Source organism: Budorcas taxicolor, chromosome 11 (genome assembly GCF_023091745.1).
Source record: "Budorcas taxicolor isolate Tak-1 chromosome 11, Takin1.1, whole genome shotgun sequence".
Lineage (NCBI taxonomy): Eukaryota > Metazoa > Chordata > Mammalia > Artiodactyla > Bovidae > Budorcas > Budorcas taxicolor.
In genome coordinates this window covers 46,142,829-46,165,000 of record NC_068920.1, presented here as the reverse complement: position 1 = coordinate 46,165,000, position 22,172 = coordinate 46,142,829, and the positions used below count along the sequence as shown (strand labels likewise).

The 22,172-nt window shown below is 39.8% G+C and overlaps 1 protein-coding gene across 1 annotated transcript in view; it reads right to left on the bottom strand.

Annotated features, from left to right (window-relative positions):
* The window catches only part of KIF6 (kinesin family member 6), a 417,940-nt gene that overhangs the window by 251,825 nt on the left and 143,943 nt on the right, over nucleotides 1–22,172 (bottom strand). The window contains exon 7 of the mRNA XM_052648206.1: nucleotides 4,973–5,179. Coding sequence (XP_052504166.1) covers nucleotides 4,973–5,179 — 207 coding nt within the window. The remainder of the gene's footprint in view (nucleotides 1–4,972; nucleotides 5,180–22,172) is intronic.

Below are 22,172 nucleotides of genomic sequence, written 5' to 3'. Positions count from 1 at the left end.
CTTCTGGTTGGAACAAGCATGCACGGCTCCTTCCTTTTCCTCCAAGGGCTCGATTTCTAGAGCCAAGATGCACCCTGTTATTGTGGCTTAAAATGTTTTCGAGGAGACTTTTTGGAAAAAGTACTACATACACAAGGAAAACTCCAAAACCAACAGTCCTCGGGCACTCAGAAATTTACTTACTTCTGAGCATAGCAAGGTACATTCAACTCAGAACGGCTTGCCCTGAGAGCAGGTGTAAGGTCTTGCAGTAATGTCCAGGGAGCAGTTACAGTCAGATGGAATTTCTATGCCAGGTGTGGGTTAATTCATGTAAGAATGGTTACCAAACTGTCTTTTCCTAGTATGTCTCCATCTTATATATTGAAACTGAGACAGAAAAAGATGTCATTAGTCACCAACCTCTACATGAGTTTCTGTGACAGCTTTTACTGCACTGTAAGCACTTGTTATACGCTTGGCTCTTGCACTGAATGACATGGTAGCACAGACTATTTCTCAATCATAAGTTGATCCCCATTGCCTAACGTAACTTGCAGCACCCAGGGGACACTCAATCACCATTTTCTGAACGGATGGATGAAGCTGATTAACCTAAATTGTGCTATACTTCCAGTCTCATAGCCTCATAATTAAGTCCTTCATAAGGAAAATTTCTTTATAAAAGTCCTTGAATTCTGTTATTTCATCAATAGTACCTGCTCATTCTCTTTATTATTCTCATTCCCAGGTATTCTTTGGTAGCCTCTCACTTGTCTGTCTGTGTAAAATTCCAATATTTGTCTACTGTCCTCTTACACTCTCTATGGCAGCAGCTTCTAGGTTTACTCAGCCCCACGTACCCATGTGCACACTCTGCACTTTTCCATATTTATGCTCTTCTTTCCTCGCTTGCTGACCTGTTCCTTCTCTCCCTCTCTCCATTATTTTATGCCATGACCTCCATGAAGACACTAGTACATCAGTGTAGAGAGCTAACGGCTGCAGCGATGCAGCCGGTGTCTATGAAACGGATAAGTTACATTTGGGGAGCCAAAAGTCAACGACATGTGAATGTTACCGGGACCCTGGGTGAGTCAACCCCCCGGTGGGAGCTAAGGGCCGACAGGCTCCTGGTTCTCACTGTCCGACATGCCCTGACCCCGCCTCCTGGCTGGACTCGCTCTGACTCATTCCTCACATCTCTGCTTTGCATCAGCCCCAAGAGAACTTTCATTAACTCTCCCCTCTCAGTCTAAGTCCAGTCCCCCAGGACAAGCTCTTCTCACTCCTTGGACTTGCTCTTCAGGCTCCCATCAGGATTATAGCCTGAAAGTTTATTCTTATATTATATAAGCATCCTTATTTAGATTACTTATTCAAAGTGTATCCCCCTCCACTGGACCGTGAGGCCTTCAGGGCAAGGACCTTTTCCAATTTTGTTCAGTGCTGTGCTCTAGGACCTAGTGCAGTTCTCGGCACATTATTGTTCTGTATAAATATTTGTTAAATAAACTACACAGAAAATCAAATGCCACCATGACTACTTACATGAGGCTGATTGGTACAAGAATTTTGAAGTGAAGAAACGTAGGGAGAGGAAGAATTTTAATAACAAGTAACAGCTTGCAAAGGTTGTATAGAATGAATGAAGAGAAAAGAAAGGATTAGGAGCAGAATGTTTTTCTTGAGTGATTATAATTGGTGAAAATTTCGGTTCAACTAGCAAATATAAATATAATTTCACACGAATGGACAGGTCTAATGGGAGTTGAGGGACAATTTTAACATCTGAAACAAGTAGGTATATTTTGAAAAAAGGCACCTTGAATATAGTTCATCATGTTTTCATATCAGTGTTATATAAACATCCTGTAGAGTAAAAAGATCTGTTAAGTAAAATTAGAATGTAATATATGAGCAAGAAGGAGTCCAGGAATGCTGACTATTGTCAGAAACACTATCTGAACAACATGCAGGCCTTAATCTCTGGGCACTGCATTACTGGGATTCATTTAGTCAGAGCCTCATTGTGTGTGCCTTGTTCACAGAGAGCTCCCTTAGGTTTCCCTCAAACTGCTTTCTCAGCCAACTTGGCCATTAGAAAGCATTTAACATCAGGACAACATCATTCTCAAAAGGGTTCATTAGGCAGCTTTAAAAAAAGTATTTTTTTTCTCAAATCTTTCAGTCTCCAACATTCATCAACAAATCATTCTGCCTTGCCAATGTTCTCTGTATTTCTCTACTCCAGCTTTTGATCATGTTTCTCTCTTTTTATTCTTGGAATTAGTTGCCATCTTTAGCATTCAACTCACAGCGTTTATACTCACAGAGCTGAAAGGAACTTAAGAAATTTAATTCAATTCGCTCCTTTCAGAGAGATTTTTTTTTTTTTCTGGAAGATTTATTTAGCAAAATTCTGATGAGCTTTCTTTGCCCTTGGAATAAAACTCAGAAATTAAAAATTAAGCACGCACTGGGACAGACTGTAGTCAACCTGGAGCGGGGACAGGGAGGGAAGCTAGATAAACAGAACCATTGCAAGGTCAGAATCACCACCAGATGAAGTCACCACAGGTGGAAAAGATACTAGTCGTCTCCACAGTATGGCCTCACAGCTCGAAACAAATAGGCCATGGAAGGTATTTCTTATATTCATACCCACTACTAATTGTACAATAAAAACAATAAGAAAAGTTAAAAAAAAAAAAAGCATAGGCTTTGGAGTCGAGCAATTCGAGGTTCAACTCCTTATCTTACCACTAGCTACATGATCTTTGGAAGGCCTAGGGAGGACATGAGTTATCAAAACTGTAAGATGAGGGTAATAACTAATATGTCCAGTGCACAACTGTTCTGAGGTTTAAATGAAATGGTTTATACAGAATTATAATTGCTACCCCAATGTTGATAGCAGCATTATTCACAAGAGCCAAAAGGATAAAAGAAGTCATGTTCGTCAACAAAATATGAAATATTTATATCTACATTCCCCCTTCATGGATCATGGCCTTGTTGTGGTGAAGGGGCTTGTGCAACTCAATGAAGCTATGAGCCATGCCATGCAGGGCGACCCAAGACAGACAAGTCACAGTGGAGAGTTCTGACAAAACGTGGTCCACAGGAAGGAATGGCAACTCACTCCAGTATTCTTGCCTCAAAAATCCCCTGAACAGTATGAAAAGGCAAAAAGATATGGCACCAGAAGATGAGCCCTAGGTCCATATGCTACTGTGGAAGAGCAGAAAAATACCTCCAGAAAGAATGAAGCAGCTGAGGAAAAGTGGAAATGGGGCTCTGTCATCCTGCTTATTTAATTTATATGCAGAATACATTATGGGAAATGCCGGGCTAGATGAATCACAAGCTGGAATCAAGATTCCTGGGAGAAATATCAACAACCTCAGATATGCAAATGATACCACTCTAATGGCAGAAAGTGAAGAGGAAGTAAAGAGTCTCTTAATAAGCATGAAAGAGGAGAGTAAAAAAGCTGGCTTAAAACTCAACTTAGTTCAAAAAACTAAGACCATGACATCTATTTGCCATGAAATGGTCCCACGGTGACTGCAGCCATGAAACTAAAAGACTCTTGCTCCTTGGAAGGAAAGCTATGACAAACCTAGACAGCATGCTAAAAAGCAGAGACATCACTTTGCCAACAAAAGTTTGTATAGTCGAAGCTATGGTTTATCCAGTAGTCATGTATGGATGTAAGAGTTGGACCATAAAGAAGGCTGAGTGTCAAAGAAGTGATGCTTTTGAACTGTGGTGTTGGAGAAGACTCTTGAGAGTCCCTTGGACTGCAAGGAGATCCAAGCAGTCAATCCTAAAGGAAATCGACCGTGAATATTCATTGGAAGGGCTGACACTGAAGATGAAGTTCCAAAACTTTGGCTACCTGATGGGAAGAGCTGACTTATTGGAAAAGACCCTGATGCTGGGAAAGATTGAGGGCAGGAAGGGGGTGACAGAGGATGGGATGATTGGAGAGCATCAATGACTCAATGAACATGAGTTTGAGCAAACTCTGGGAGATACTGAAGGGACAGGGAAGCCTGGCATTCAGCAATCTATGGGGTTGCTGAGTCAGACATGACTTAGAGACCGAACAACAGCAATATCTACACTTCACACTTTCAATGTAGAGGACACAGATCAATCCCTGGTTGGGGAATTAAATCCCACATACCATGGAGCAACTAAGCCTGGGTGCCTCAACTACTGAAGCCAGAGTGCTCTGGAGCCTGTGCTGCAACTACTGAGCCTCTGGGCCACAACTAAAGAGTCCACGCACTTCAACGAAACAGCCCACGTGACACAGGGAAGATCCCACATGCCACAACCAAGACTCAGTGCAGCCAAATAAGTAAATAAGCACTTAAGAAAAGGAAGGACAGTCCAATACATGCAAAAACATGGATGGGTCTTGCAATTATGCTAAGTGAAAGACATCAGACACAAAAGGACAAACATTGTATAATTCTACTTACAGGAGTATATAGAATAGGCAAATTCATAGCAGCAGAAAGTAGAATAGGCATGATGGGGGCTGGGAGTATAGAGATGGGAGTTACTGTTTAATGGGTACAGAGTTTCTGTTTGGGATTATGAGACTTCTGGAAATGGATGGTGGTGATAATTGTACAACATTTTGAATGCACTTGATGTTGCTGAATTGTATACTTAAAAATTAGTAAAGTGGTAAATGTTACATTATATATATATATATATTGCCACAATATAATTTTACATCATATATGTTTTGTTTTGAGACACAAAACAGGGCAAAAATGCCAGTAGAATGCCTGATGCTATGTACATGGTCAAAAGGAGGAGGTTCAAGAGGGAGGGGAAATACATTTACCTACGGCTGACTCATGGTGATGGCAGGAACCAATACAATATTGTAAAGCAATTATCCTCCAATTAAAAATAAATAAAATTTATTAAAATGGTAGGTATAGGTCATCCTACCCCAACTGTTTACCTGTTCTAAGTAATGCAGTGACAAGTTGATATACTTGGCCTCTGTCAGAAGCTGGCCTCCAACTCCAGTCTTGGCAACCCGCTCTGAACCAGCCAGGTCCACCAAATGCAGCTTGGCATGTCTCACGGTTGCAGATCCTGGCTCCTTGCTTGACAGGTGAATGGTGAAAATGCAGTGAGAACGGGTTGAAGCTTGGTTCATAGGAGTCTATAATAAATAAGTTGTAGAACAAATGTGAACAATGAGAATTTTGGAAGACTATCAACAGATTTAAATTTATATTTCCACTGATAAGACATTTCCCGTGAAGTGAATACTTTCAAATGGAGTAAAGATGCTTGCAGAGGAGATCCTTAATATGAATTACTTTCAATGTGTTATCTCCTGAATGACTGATAACAGATATGAGTGGGTTCATTCAGAAAGTGGGAGTTTGAGTGAGGCAAAGCTTGGGTCTTCTTAAACAATACAATAAGTTTACCCCATTACATGACCACAGTCCATACCTTAACTTTGGCTAGCCATGCTGAAAATGTTCAATGTGAATTTCATAAGAAAAGAGCTGGGAATGGGTGCATTGAGAGAGTTCATTACACAATTGTAAACACAATCCACAGGCAAGGATACCTAACATCACTGCTACTACCCAACACTGAACTGGGGCTCCCAGTCAAATAATAAACAAGAAAAAAATATGAGGCATAGTAATAGAAAAGAATAAATTAAAGTGTCTTATACACAGAGAATACTGTGGTTTACATAGAGAATGCAAGAACATCTACAAATAAACCGTTAAGGACTAAAAAGATGAGCACGGTTGTTGGATGAAAGATAAACATGAGAAATCAGAAAGTTCTAATATACCAGTAACAATTAATCAGGAAATATATTATTCATAATAGCAACAAAGATGATGAGATAATAAGAGATTAATCTTATAAAAGATATGCAATTTACAAGGAAAATGATAAAATAATATTAAAGAATACAAACGGGAAACCTGAAAAATTGAGGTGCCAGATATTAATATATCATTCCATGGATGAGAAAATCCAAAATTAATCTCTGTATTAATCTCTGTCTATTAAGCAATATATTCAATGCAATTGAAATACAAATGCTGTTGGTTTTGCTTACAGTGCAAAACAAATTAATTCTAAAAATGAGATGGGAGAGCAAATATTGAAAATAATCAAAACCAATTCTGTGAAAGAATAATAAGGAAAAGGGTCTTGTCTTGCTATACATCCAGGGATGATCGTAACACTAGAGTAATTAAAACAGAGTGGTGCTGCTGCAGGAGCAGATAACCAGGTCAGGGAAACATGCTATGCTCATTTAAGAACTCTGCCTAAGTTCCTGGGTGACATTATAGCACAGAGGAGGAAGGATGGACTTATTAACAAACGGTGTTGGAATAATGGGCTATCCGTCTTGAAAATGCAAATTTAGATTGCTTTCTCACACTATGCTGCAGCTAAGTCACTTCAGTCGTGTCCGACTCTGTGCGACCCCATAGACTGCGGCCCACCAGGCTCCCCGTCCCTGGGATTCTCCAGGCAAGAATACTGGAGTGGGTTGCCATTTCCTTCTCCAATGCATGAAAGTGAAAAGTGAAAGTGAAGTCGCTCAGTTGTGCCTGACTCTCAGCGACACTATACATATAAATGCATGCCAGAATGTATAAAGATTTACGTGCAAAATAACACAACTTCTTTTTTTTTTTCTTTTAGTTTAGCGAAATGATTTATACAAGGCAAACATCCTGTTAACTACCTCCTAGGTCAAACAACAATTCTGCCAGGCACCTTAGAAGACCCATCCTAATATTCTCCCCAAAATAAACATTTTCTTCCTGACTCTGTAGTAATTGGGTTTTATCACTTAAGCACACATCCTTAGATACTATAGTTTTAGTTTTGTCCCTAGGTTTTTAGCTTGAGAAGTGTCTGATTCTCATTCCATCCACAGGTTCCCTTTCCACCCCTTTGTTTTCTTTACAACGTATCTGCTGAAGAACTTGAGCCATTTGACCAAAGTTTCTTGGTCTGTACTTTGCTGACTGCGTACGTTCTCATGGGAGAGTTCAACTTGTCCTGTCAGCTCTATTTCTTGGGTATCAGCAGCTGGATCGAGGGCTTGACCAGACTTACGTCCTATCCCTTTAGCAAGACTACCAGCGGTGGTGCATCTTTTTATCAGGAAATGTACACAAGTCTGGTTGTTGCTTTTTCGAATGAAATAACACAACTTTAACATTAATAAAATATAGCAGCATACTGTAATCAACCCAAGGTAGTAATAGATAACCTATGAAAAAATATAAAACACAAAAATGAATGGATTTGAAATACTTGATCAAATAATCCAAAATTAAAGAACTTCTGTGATGATATCTGCTACTGCTGCTGTTAGGTAACTCAGAAGTGTCTGACCTTTTGCGACCCCATGGACTGCAGCTCACAAGTCTCCTCTGTCCATGGGATTTCCCAGGCAAGAATCCTGGAAGGGGTTGCCATTTTCTTTTCCAGGGATCTTTCCAACCCAGGGATTGAACCAATGTCTCCTGCACTGGCAGGTGGATTCTTTACCATTGAGCCACTTGGGAGGCTGTGATATCTACCATAAAGTTAAAAGACTGGGAGGTGATATTAGCAGTATATGTGGCTGACAAAAGATTAACATTTGAAATACAGAACCCCCACAAAACCATAAGAGAAAGACAAACAACTCAGAAAACAATGAGCAAAGGTTATAAATACATATCCTATAAAGAGGAAACCTGAATACGGTCAACATGTCTTTGAAAAAATGCTCAGGCTTACAAATACTCAAGACAAGTAATTAAAATCCAATAATTAACTATTTCATTCACCTCTATCAGACCAGAAAAAATGTAAGAAATAAAGTCTAACAAAACAAGTATTTGTAAAGATATAAGGAAGTTGAAATATTATATACTGCTGGTGAGACTGCAAATTAAAAATCTTTTTTTTTTTTTGAGAGAACTCCCTATGACCCACAAGCCAGCAATAATAGACTGACTACTGGTCAAGCTCAAATGGTAAAGAATCTGCCTGCAATGCTGGAGACCCAGGTTTGATCCCTGGGTCAAGAAGATCCCCTGGAGAAGGAAATGAATGGCAACCAATTCCTGTATTCTGGCTTGGAGAATACCCTGGACAGAAGAGCCCGGTCTGCTACAGTCTGTGGGTGGCAAAGAGTTGGACATGGCTGAGCAGTTAACACTTCATTTCACTTCACTAGGAGTATTTCCAAAAGGGAAACCTGGGCCAGGTACATTACAGGGGAAAGAGACAGAGGCAGAGGGAGACGGAGACAGAAGTCAAAGGACACTGCAGTACTGCTTAGGGCAGCAAGAAGTTGTTGCAAGAAGTGCAACCTAAATGGACATCTTGCGGTGGAAAGATGGATCAACTAGACTAATTCAAACTACAGAACAGTAATATGCAACAACTTTTGTGTAGGTTGACATTGATTTCTGAAACAGAATGTTGAGGGGAAATGGAAGGTTAATGATAAAAATACTATGATAAAACTTAGAGAATTAAGAAGGCAATATTATTTAAAAACATTAGCTTGTGGTGCCATAACCTAGGTCATTAAAAGTTTAGAAAATGGACTGAGAGGATATATCAAATTAATGATAGTGGTTGCCTTTGTGAGAGATGACTTCACCATTATCTGAAATATCCTATTTGTTTTATTTAAAAATTATCAGAAGTAAATAGATATCAGACATCTAAAAATATCTAAAGTAAAAAGTATCTAAAAATATTCCAAAGGAATGTTCATATGCATAAAACCATTCAGATCACCACCTCTGCAAAATGGGATTTAACAAAAGAATTTCTATATGGATACACATGTATTCAGATAGGGTAACATATGTGGATGCTATTCTTTCCGTAAATGTAAATTCTTGATAGACACCATTGTAGATTTATACCAACTAGCAAAATACATGGGCTTCCCTGGAAGTTCAGCTGGTAAAGAATCTACCCAAAGAGGCTTCCCAGATGGTGCTAATGGTAAAGAACACTCCTGCCAATTCAGAGACAGGAGATGCGGGTTTGATCCCTGGGTCAAGAAGGTCCTCTGGAGAAGGTCATGGCAACTCACTCCAGTATTCTTGACTGGAGAATTCCATGGACAGAGGAGCCTGGTGGGCTACAGTCCATGGGGTCACAAAGAGTCGGATGTGACTGAAGCGACTTGGCACACACACGGCAAAATATACAGATGTCCAGATACTCGTACGGTTTTGGTGATGATGATATAGCTAGTGAATTAAATAGGCTGAAAAATTGACCCATTACTCGTTGCCACAATAACTATACCCAAACCTAGCCAGTGTGTGATTTTGCATGCTAAAGTGGATCAGCAAATAACCGTGCATGTAAAACCGCAAACTCAAATTTAGAACCTAAGTTGAGGTGTTTTGGAAGTGACTGTTAAGTTATTTGCAGAACTTAAACATGGGTTTCATTTCACTGTTATATTCACACAACAATAAATCCTACAGCACTGTAACAAAAGTCAAATGACAATCAGAAATGACTAACATGGAGACTATCCCCCACAGCTGTCTTCAGCTCGTTAATTGATGCACTGAAATCACTGTAAAATGTGGGCCATTAGCAAAGAGTGGAAGAGTCAACCCATTTCAAAGGGTACAGCAAATTAAATTGTATTTCTGTACTCTGTAATTAAAATGCAGTAATATGTGCAGGAGTCCATGCCTACAATTTTGTAACTTCTCATAAATATTTTCTGCATGAAGTAGTAGTTGGTGTCCTCTTAGCTAAAATTTTCTTAAACCTCAGAAAACATTCTTAATGTGTAGCTGCTTAAGTGTGATTGAATGTGCCAGTGCCTGCTCTGTGTTTACTTAAGGACGTCTTTATGTCTCATAGGCATGCCCTTGCATTTGTCCTTTTAAAGGTAAAACTGTACTAAAACCTTTCTGAAACTGCCTAAGAACAGATGGCACCATTTAGGCAGATTCATTCAAATTTAAGCGCACATTTTAAACAAATGTGCTTCTGGCACTAGAGACAGTGCCTTTGGAAAAATTCTAGTGATGATTAATCATCTGCATGCAGAGAGCTTTCACATTTTATATCAGTCTGTGTATACAGCCCCATGTTAGGCAGCACAGAGATAAGAAGGAAAAGAAGGCCTGGACCTTGCCCTCAGGGCGTTTATAATACAGTTCAGGAGCTACTGACAAAATGTGTGAAATGAGAGTGGACAAGGGAAAAAAGCTAAATGTGCAGGATAGAAAGTGATCTGCTTTCAGCACTGAGCATCCTGATCATTTAGGTGAAACCTAAGAATGCTAACCATTTCTGCTTTGTGGAAGCTCTTCACCCTCCTTCTGTTCCCAGGTTTCTAGAGCTAAAGACCATCCTGGTGCTCTCTCTCTCTCACCCTCTAACTGCTTGCTCAGTCTCCTTGTCTTTTATTGGGCTCTTTTCTCTCCAGTCCATAAAAACAGCCATGTCTGAAGCTATCTGTGGTCACCACATTTCTTCCTCTTGGGGGAACTCTTCCATAGCTCTGATTCTCATTGGATTGGTTGTTATTGTTCAGTTGCTCAGTCATGTTTGACTCTTCGCAACCCCATGGACTGCAGCACGCCAGGCTTCCCTGTCCTTCAGCATCACCCAGAGCTTGCTCAGACTCATGTCCATTGAGCTGGTGATACCATCCAGCCATTTCGTCCTCTATCATCCCCTTCTCCTCCTGCCTTCAATCTTTCCAGCATCAGGTCTTTTGCAACAACGATTTGGCTCTTCACATAAGCTGGCCAAAGTATTGGAGCTTCAGTTTCAGCATCAGTCCTTCCAGTGAACATTCAGGGTTGATTTCCTTTAGTATTGACTGGTTTGATCTCATTGCCATCCAAAGGACTCTGACTGCACTGGTACTGTCGTTCATTGGGTTGGTACTGTCACACACCCAAATCTTAGAACTTGGAATTGGATGACCTGGTTTCTTTAAGCCCAGGTTCCATCGCTTACTAGTGTTGAAATCTTAAGCAAATTTACATAAAGTAATTTTGGTTTTCATGCCTTCAAAATGCCATAATAAAACTCGCTTTGCTGCAGAGAGTTATACTAATTACCGATTGAAGTGTTGAAGTGGTCCATGAACTGTAAAAGGTCATAAAGATGTCTCACTATTGATGTTTACTGTTCAGATGCCTCTGATGTCCTCATTTCCAACCACGGTTTCTCTGTACCCCAGATTAGAATGTCCAAGAGCTGGACTGATAATTGTCATTAAAATGCCTTACCAGCATCTTGAACTTAATGTTACCCCAAACAACCTCATCACTTCCCCTCATGCTGTATCTAATCCATCCTGTAGCATTTACCTCCACCCTCTTCTTTCCTTCTCCAAATAACTATTACCTCTCACCTGGGTTACTACATTTGTTCCTTACTAGTGCCCCACCCCCTAATTTATTCTCGTCTCCTCCAGCTGTTCCCCACCCTGCAGTCAGAGTAATGCTTTAAAAGCACATATCTGATTATAACAATCCCACCTAAATCACTCAATTAAACTGACACACTCTCTAAGACTAGTAGCTCCGTTTTCTTCCACTGTGCCTTACGTGACTGTTGATCAAAACTCTTTTTAAAATATGGTTCTCTGACACTCTGAATTGAGTATATTCTTTCAAACATAGTCTAACCACAGCAGAGAACACTGGAATCTGAACAATCTAAATCTAGTCTTGCCAATAAACAGCACACAAAGTGATAAACCATATTTGCCCCAGCCTTTTACCCGTGCTACGGAACTTCTTTGGGAAACACACATACTTGTTTGTTTGATGACTGCATTTGATTAGTTTTTATCCCAGCATGACTATCTGTTGAGGTAATTCTGGATTTTTACTGTTTTGCAATTTTGTGCTATCTACAAATGAAACTATCTTGTATCTCTTCACCCAAACAATTTTGAAAGAATGGAGTAGGGCAGAACAATAGCATTCCATGAAGACACCTTTGCTTTCTACTCCACTCATGGGTATTTTCTAACTGGCTTCAATCCAAGTACTTTCAGATATCTTCAATTTCTCTTTATATCCCCAAGGATATTTTGAGAGACTTTATTCAATAAACTGAATTTACTTGACCTGTGAATTTTTATAACCCTATCAGAAAAGTGAATGAAATTAAGGTGAATCAGTGCTGACTTTTTTCTAACTGGTTATTGACCATCATTTAATAATCCTTTTTTTTTTTTTTAGATTCTTTTTGAGGCTTTAGTATCAAAAATGTTTTAATCTGTCATTTGCCAAATGTTTCCCTTTTCAGAGGGTTGAGAATAAATAACTTTCTTTTATAGAGTAAAAGTCTAAAACCCAGGCTCATCGGTCCCTTACAGATTCATCATACTGGTAGTCTGTGGCTGATGAAAGTTGGTTTCCTCCAGCTTAGCAGAAGCCTACTTCTCAGGAAAGGCCTATCTGAAAGGTTCTACAGAGGCTCTCACTTCCCACCTCCTCCCACCTAGACTCTGAGCCCCTTGAAGGCAAGGACTAGGTCTGATGCATCATTATAACCCTCACATAGCAATACACAATAGTATTCAAAATCGTCTGTTAAATTGTTGGCTCTTGTTAATTTCTAGTTTTCCAGAATCTCTATGGCATGCTTGATAATTTTAGAACTCCATACGCAAAGTGAAATACAATTTGAGTCTAAAAATTAGAATTCTTTGTACAGCAAGACTGACTTAAATCTCTAAATCTATCTTGGACTCTAATTACTCTCTGTGCCTGATTCCAGAGCTCTGATTAACCCCTAGCCTGAACATCTTCAACTACCCTTTCTCCTCCCCAGACTGTCCTCTTGATGGTCAAGTATTGGAAAAGTCTTACTGGAAAAGTATGCTCTTCTCCTACTCTCCAAATAAGCCTATTCAAAATTCATTTATTTTCATGAATTCCTTGCACTATTCCTAACTGAGTGGCAAAGAACTGATGCTTTTGAACTGTGGTGCTAGAGAAGACTCTTGAGAGTCCCTTGGACAGCAAGGAGATCAAACCAGTCAATCCTAAAGGAAATCAGTCCTAAATATTCATTGGAAGGACTGATGCTGAAGCTGAAGCTCCAATAATTTGGCCACCTGATGTGAAGAGCCAACTCACTGGAAGAGACCCTGATGCTGGGAAAGATTGAGGGCAAGAGGAGAAGGGGGCAACAGTGGATGAGATGGTTGGATGGTATCATCAACACAGTGGACATGGGTATGAGAAAACTCAGGGAGATAGTGAAGGACAGGGAAGCCTGAGTGATGCAGTTCATGGGGCTCCAGAGTTGGACACGTCTTAACGACTGAACAACAGCAAATTCCTAACTAGCATTAACTACTGTGTTTAGAAAGGCCATTTAAACATTTGTGCATATAGTAGAAGATAACTAATATCCAAACTCTGGAAAAACCCATTGTTCTAAATGGATTTTTAAATGTCTATCACTTTAAGAATTATGACATGGTAATGGACAGTTTGCTATAGGGCAGTAAGGAATGATGGTGGAATCCACCAGGCTACAACTGAATGTTTGATGGTTAACCCATTTCAGGCAGTGTAGAGAATGGTTTGGATTATAGTGAAAAGTGAAAGTGAAAGTCTCTCAGTCATGTCTGACTCTTTGCAACCCCATGGACTATATAGAATTCTCTAGGCCAGAATATTGGGAGTGGGTAGCCTTTCCCTTCTCCAGGGGATTTTCCCCAGCCAGGGGTCGAACCCAGGTCTCCCAATTTGCAGGTGGATTCTTTACCAGCTGAGCCACAAGGGAAGCCCAAAATGAAAGTTGCTCAGTTGTGTCTGATTCTTTGCGACCCCATGAACTATACAATCCATGGAATTCTCCAGGCCAGAATACTGGAGTGGGTAGCCCTTCCCTTCTCCAGGGGATCTTCCCAACCCAGGGATCAAACCCAGGTCTCCCGCATGCAGGCAGATTCTTTACTAGCTGAGCCACAAGGGAAGCCCAAGAATACTGGAGTGGGTAGCCTATCACTTCTCCAGCGGATCTTCCATGGAATTCTCTGGGCCAGAATACTGGAGTGGGTAGCCTACTCCTTCTCCAGAGGATCTTCCCAACCCAGGAATCAAACTGGGGTCTCCTGCATTGCAGGCAGATTCTTTACCAGCTGAGCTACTCAGGAAGCCCTTTGAAATGTAAAAGATGACTCAGAAATGACCTTGTCAGACAATGGTGGCTTCAAACTGTGTATCTAAAAGGGACCTGGAGTAGCAAAGTACTTGCAGAGTGGTATTTGAATCTGCTTTTGCAGCTTTACAAAACAGAGCTTTAAATCAAGGAAATACCACACCTCTGTATTGAAGGCTAAAGCTTCTTTTCCTCCAGCCCTTCAAGCCATTTACTGGCACTGGCTGGACTACCATCCTAAGAAGCTCTTTCCCTGAACAGGAATCATTTCCTACAGAGCAGGTGATATTCCTAGGCTGAAAGAGAAATTTGAAAAGAAATGGTAGAGCAACAAGAACTGGGAAACAGTCATAAGCTTTTTCAAAAACCTGTCTATTCATCTTCCCTGTGGGAATCTGCAGATGTACAACTTGTGATCCCGACGCTCTATGATTTTGTTACACATATTCTTATTGGTAGAGCGACAAAACTTTTCACTTTTGTTCGTTATTTCATCATGATTTGTGTGGGCCTGGCCATTTTCAAGATTGAAAATTTGGGCACTTCCCTGGTGGTCCAGTGGCTAAGACTCTGCGCTCCCGAAGCCAGGGGCCTGGGTTTGGTCTCTGGTCAGGGAACTAGATCCTACATTTGCAACATCTGCATGTTTCAACCAAACAAGTAAATAAATACATATTAAAAGTGAATAAAGAAATATCATGCATTTGAAAAAAGATTTAAAAGTTTGATTTTAGGGGCAAAAAATGATATGTGAGATATGATTTTTGTGTTTACATAATATACTATTAAGGTGCTTCCCACATGGGACTAGTGGTAAAGAACCTGACCGCCGAAACAGGAGACTTAACAGCCATGGGTTTGATCCCTGAGTCGGGAAGAGGAAACAGCAACTCACTCCAGTATTCTTGCCTGGAGAATCCCATGGACAGAGAAGTCTGGGGGCTATGGTCCATAGGGTCACAAAGAGTCAGACACGACTCAAGTGACTCAGGACACATGCACAACACACTAGTATGTTTTTCGTACCTTTTTTCTACTTTCAGTTAATCTCGTATGTTTTCAATCACTTCAAAAATGATTATAAATAGTTAATACTGTCTTCAATGATTTGAATAATTTATTTATGCTATATATAAGATTTCCTAGGATCCTTTGAATACTTGCTTTGTCTTGTCAGATCTTATAGCTTATATTCCATTCTTATGCGCCAACATTTTTCTTTTGTTTTCACTCACTTTTCTATTTTAGAGTGAAATAGCTCAACAAGAATTTCCCTTATTTTAGGGTAAGTCAGGGGAAGGAAATCTCTCTTAAGCTGAAGAGGAGTTTGTAATATATGTGTTTGTGACTTTTAAAGCAAACCAACTAAAAACAACAGCAGCAGCCAGCAAATCCAGAATTCAGCTTTCACTCCAATTCTCCTTGCTTGGTAACACTTTCTAAGCAGATATTCTATTTGAGCTGTTCCTCTGCTCATCTGCTCTATCCGAATTGAAGACTGAGAATACTAATTGCCAGGTGTTTCCCAGACTAATATCTGAGCCTTTCAGATTAAAGCTCAGTCTTAACCAAGGATTATCTAGCCCTCCTCTGATTGTTTAAATGACTTCTTATCTAATTCCTCCCATGGCACATCTTGGCCCACAAGGCCAACCATGGTGGGCACGAGGCCCACCATGCACCCAATGAACTCTAACTCAGCCTGGAAAAGTGAGGCTTGACCAAACCTAGTGGTTTAGCATGAGACCCTAAAAACACCCGTCTCGGTCTTTTCTTTCTTTCTAAGACAGCGTCATTATTTTTGTTTTTAACCAACTAATATGTATTGACTTTTCACTATATCTACGGCACCAGGAATATCAAGAAAAATACAGCATGCACATAAATTAATAATTGCAATTCAGCAGAACATATTTATAATAGAGTAATGGGAAAATTATATTTCACCTGCTCCCCTGCAAACAGAGCAGTTACATTTTCCCAGAGTTGTCAGAGGCAGATTCATTCACGATAAATCTTGAGCCAGAATAAATACTGTGAGTATTTATAAATACTCAATAAATACGTACCTGAATACTCATGATAAATCCTGAGTATTCTTTAGGAGTTTTGCAGTTTTACAAGGCAGATCAAAAGACAGGTAGCAATGATACTAAGGTACAAAATCTAAGCTGTTTCAGAATATACATACTGCTTAGCAGCAAAATATCCCCAATTAGATAACTCTCGATTGGAATTAATGACCCTAAAATGCTCATTTTCCTTTCTGGTTTTTCTTTTTATAAGATACCTGGCTTTTAGAAAAGTAATCAAACTCATTGCCCCTAGTAGAAAGATTTCTAGGTCCAGCGCATTATCAAAGTAGCTCTGTAAAAGGGAAAACAGACCAGGCATACTAATTTTGTTTAACGTTTAAAAGCAAGCTTTGGAACAATCTGAAACAGTTAAGAATGTGTTAGCAATTGTGATTCACCTTTCCGATTAGAATAGCCTGTTTGTTTTATTATTTATCCTCTCTAACAAGTCTGGAATCAATTTGATGGATTTTTGATTTTCATGCCTTCAGAGATCTGCTTGTTGTTGTTATTTAGTCACTAAGTCATGCCCAACTCTTTTGCGACCTCCCTGGTGGCTCAGATGGTAAAGAATCTGCCTGCAATGGAGAAGACCTGGTTTCCATCCCAGGGTTGGGCATGGCAACCCACTCCAGTATTCTTGCCTGAAGAATCCCCATGGACAGACGTCCCTGGTGGGTTACAGTCCATGGGGTCGCAGAGTCAGACATGACTGAGCAACTAAGCACACACACAGGGCTGCAGCCCATCAGGCTTCTCTGTCCACGGGATTTCCCAGGCAAGAAACCTGGAGTGGGTTGTCATTTCCTTTTCCAAGGGAATCTTCCTGACCCAGGGGTAGAACCTGTGTCTCTTGCATTGCAGGCAGTTTCTTTACTGCTGAGCCACTGGGGAAGCTTTCAAAGATCTGTTAGCTGACTTCAAAATTTTAGGAAAATTGAGTGACAGAGTTAGTGATGGCTCTTCAGTTGGGTGTCAAGATTGAGAAGATTGCTTCCCTATTGGTCATTTCTTCAAAATTAGGCAAATCAAAGTCAAACACATTTATAAAAAAATATAAACATGCTAAAATCAGCACATATGGGAAATTGAGAAAGAATTTATCTATATCTTAAATCAGAGCTATGTTCAATTATCATCTCTGTTTAACATCATTGAACTAGGAATCATCATATCAATACCAGAACAAAGGTTTGTTCTCTGAACAATGGAAAATATATCACCCCAAGTGTTCCCCACCTTTTTCTTTTATTTGACTGCAAGAAGAGTCATAGCTAAATTTGGTCCTTGATGGCATCCTTGTCGTCTAGCATATTCATTTTTCATCTTTTATATTAAGTTTAACTTTTTTGTCTCTTCTCTTCCTATTAAAATTCAGTCTCATTTAACAATTTCCAAGTCTTACCATACACATTATTGGAAAAAATAATATTATAAGGATTAAAAATCTAATGATCTTGTCAAGAATTTATGGCAGTTCATTTAAACTGGCTGTAGGGAAAACTTTTTTTTTTTTAATACATACTATATACCTCAAGATGATAAGTAAATTGAACATAACCTTGACAATAACACACCAAGCAGAGCTCAGATATACATTTGAATAATCTTATTCTTATGAAAGAAGTTTTTCCTGTCAAATTGGTTGTGATAGCTCTCAATGCAATCTTTGGGTTCAGGCATCAAGACCTGGACCCAACACAAATCTGAGGAAAATTTCATTCACAGTACAGATGCTGAAGGAAGAACTCTCAAAGCACAGGGGTATAGTTATTACATACATTATTTTACTCCACTTTATAGTCTAATAATATATTCTCCACATTTTGAAGATTTCACAGTTCTCTCTATGGCTACTGGCAAGTCCCAAACATGATCAATTTCCTTGCTGAAGGTTTAGGGCAGCTGATAAGACCCCTGTCTCCTCCCTCCTAACTTGAAATTAACACAAGGAATAGATGTAAAAGTCAGTCTGCCAAAAAATGAAAGTATCCATCAACAAAAAGCGCTAGAAGCATAGCTTCTTCTATGAATCCTTAATAAGAAACATTGACTTCTTATACCCAAAACTGATTTCCTGCCAGCTTCCCTCATGTGTATTCCTGGTTGTAAAATAAGCCAAAGCAATCCATCTGAACTATTATCCCAATTTCTTACAGAAACAGCTTTACTCATGGGTTAGTCTCTGCCTCTTTGCCCTCTGCTCCACTCCTTCCCTTTCCTCTCCTGTACTCTACATTGCAGGGACACCGAGTACTAAAGACAGCATTTCCCCAAGACTCATTTGAGCTGGCATCCAGCGGGGAAGAAAGGGAGGGGGAGAAATACTCTGGCTTCTCCCCATTTCATGCCTTCCACTGCCCTGACAATGCCTCCCACCAGCTGAGACCTGTCTATAGTTTATAGTAGCTTCCTGCTGCTAGTCATCCCTGAGTTGCATCTCCATCCCCTGGTTGGCATCTCAGATTCTTCCACCATCCATGAAACAAAAGTATGTGCATTGATTTCCTCTATTTTAAAAAGAGTGGTTTATTTTCCTTGTTTGATCCTGACTGATACACTCAGTTAAATACACAACAATTTAATACAAAGCTCCGAGACATTATATAAGACTGATAGAAGTATAAAGCTTTTGTGTTTCTTTCAAAGTTACAGGCAAGACACTGCCCATTTTGTCACACAAGATCCTTTAAACAAGTACGTTGTTGTTGTTTAGTCACTGAGTTGTGTCTGACTCTTTGAGACGCCATGGACTGCAGTCTGCCAGCCTCCTTGGTCTATCGGATTCTCCAGGCAAGAATACTAGAGTGGGTTGCCATTTTCTTCTCCAGGGGATCTTCCCGACCCAAGGATTGAACCCAGGTCTCCTGCATTGGCAGGTGGATTCCTTACCAGTGTGAGCTACCAGGAAAGCACTTTAAACAAGTATAGATACAATTAACCTGGAATTCAATGCCTGAAAGCTTGTGATCTGAATAATGAAAACCATATAACCAAAAATGTCAAAATGTTTCCCAAGTTTTTATTTCTCTGCCTGAAGAATCATAGCTAAACTTTGTCCTTAACGGCAATAATTAACTTATTCCAGTCGTCTATCATATCCATCTATCTTCTTTTAAACTAAGTTCACCTTAAATTTTTTTCCTCTTCGACATTTTTTTGACCTGGTTTATATGTGTTTTGAAATTGTAACTTGCTTCAAACCCATTTGGAAAATAGATTATATATTTACACACACACGTTTTCTTACTAAAAAAGCCATGCTACATTTGAATTTTATGAAGAATAATGAGTCATTATTTTGTACAAATGACACACATTCATTAACACAGACTGAGTTATGTTATGGTAGCAATTTAATAAATAGCACCACAATCTCTGAGGCTTAAAAACCACAATTTTTAAATCACAAGATTTCTTTCTTGCTCATATTATTTCTCCAATATTGTGAAATGGTGGCTCTGCTCCATGTACTTGACCCTTCAAGACTGGTGGGGGTGCTGCCATCTTCTAAGGTCACCACTCTGACATAAAGCTTTCAGGGTTTGCCACAGAGGAGGAGATTAGGGAGAACTTCATACTGATTCTTACAGGCTTCAGACTAAAACTAACATGCCACTGCCATTCAGATTTCATTGGTTAGAGCACTTCAACTCTATTAACTTCAAAGAAGCATGTGCCAGAAGGAATAACCCAGAAGTTTTGGTAAACACTGGTAATCCCCACCACACTCATTATTTTAAAAATCTAAACAACACAAAAAAGAACAAAGATGAAAATCTCCCTCAGAAAATGTTAATGTCTGATAAAAATTATTTATTTTTAATACATGTATACAAATGTAAGAACATATAAGAGTGCTTTACCGAAACAAAAGCATACTACACATGTTGTTACTGTTGTTCAGTGGCCAAGTCATGTCTAACTCTTTGCGACCCCATGGACTGCAGCACACCAGGTTTCCCTGTCCTCCACTATTTCCCAGAGTTTGATCAGATTCATGTTCATTGAGTCCATGATGCCATCCAATCATCTCATCCTCTGTTGCCCTCCGCTCCTTCTGTCCTCAGTCTTTCCCAGTGTCAGGATCTTTTCCAATGACTTGGCTCTTTAGGTTGGTAGCCAAAGAACTGGAGCCTCAGCTTTAGCATCAGTCCTTCCAATGAATATTCACGTTGATTTCCTTGAGAACTAACTGATTTGATCTCTTTGCCATCTAAGGATTCTCAAGAGTCTTCTCCAACACCACAATTCAAAAGCATCAGTTCTTTGGCACTCAGTCTTCTTTTTATAGTCCAATAGAGTTTTGCCAAGAAAATGCACTGGTCATAGAAAACACCCTCTTCCAACAACACAAGAGAAGACTCTACACATGAACATCACTAGATGGTCAACACTGAAATCAGACTGATTATATTCTTTGCAGCCAAAGATGGAGAAGCTCTATACAGTCAGCAAAAATAAGACCGGGAGCTGACTATGGCTCAGATCATGAACTCCTTATTAGCAAATTCAGACTCAAATTGAAGAAAAGGGAATACCGCTAGACCATTCAGCTATGACCTAAATCAAATCCCTTATGATTATACAGTGGAAGTGAGAAATAGATTTAAGGTACTAGATCTGATGGATAGAGTGCCTGATGAACTATGGACTGAGGTTCGTGACATTGTACAGGAGACAGGGATCAAGACCATCCCCATGGAAAAGAAATGCAAAAGAGCAAAGTGGCTGTCTGGGGAGGCCTTACAAATAGCTGTGAAAAGAAGAGAAGGGAAAAGCAAAGGAGAAAAGGAAAGATATAAGCATCTGAATGCAGAGTTCCAAAGAATAGCAAGGAGAGATAAGGAAGCCTTCCTCAGCGATCAATGCAAAGAAATAGAGGGAAACAACAGAATGGAAAAGACTAGAGATCTCTTCAAGAAAATTAGAGATACCAAGGGAACATTTCATGCAAAAGATGGGCTCAATAAAGGACAGAAATGGTATGGACCTAACAGAAGCAGAAGATATTAAGGAGAGGTGGCAAGAATACACAGAAGAACTGTACAAAACAGATCTTCACGACCTGGATAATCACGATGGTGTGATCACTCATCTAGAGCCAGACATCCTGGAATGTGAAGTCAAGTGGGCCTTAGAAAGCATCACTATGAACAAAGCTAGTGGAGGTGATGGAATTCCAGTTGAGCTATTTCAAATCCTGAAAGATGATGCTGTGAAAGTGCTGCACTCAATTTGCCAGCAAATTTGGAAAACTCAGCAGTGGCCACAGGACTGGAAAAGGTCAGTTTGCATTCCAATCCCAAAGAAAGGCAATGACAAAGGATGCACAAACTACCACACAATTGCACTCTTCTCACACGCTAGTAAAGTAATGCTCAAAATTCTCCAAGCCAGGCTTCAGCAATACGTGAACCGTGAACTTCCTGATGTTCAAGCTGGTTTTAGAAAAGGCAGAGGAACCAGAGATCAAATTGCAAACATCCGCTGGATCAAGGAAAAAACAAGAGAGTTCCAGAAAAACATCTATTTCTGCTTTACTGACTATGCCAAAGTCTTCAACTGTGTGGATCACAATAAACTGTGGAAAATTCTAAGAGAGATGGGAATACCAGACCACCTGACTTGCCTCTTGAGAAATCTGTATGCAGGTCAGGAAGCAACAGTTAGAACTGGACATGGAGCAACAGACTGGTTCCAAATAGGAAAAGGAGTACGTCAAGGCTGTATACTGTCACCCGGCTTATTTAACTTATATGCAGAGTACATCATGAGAAACACTGGACTGGAAGAAGCACAAGCTGGAATCAAGATTGCTGGGAGAAATATCAGTAACCTCAGATATGCAGATGCCACCACCCTTATGGCAGAAAGTGAAGAGGAGCTAAAAAGCCTCTTGAT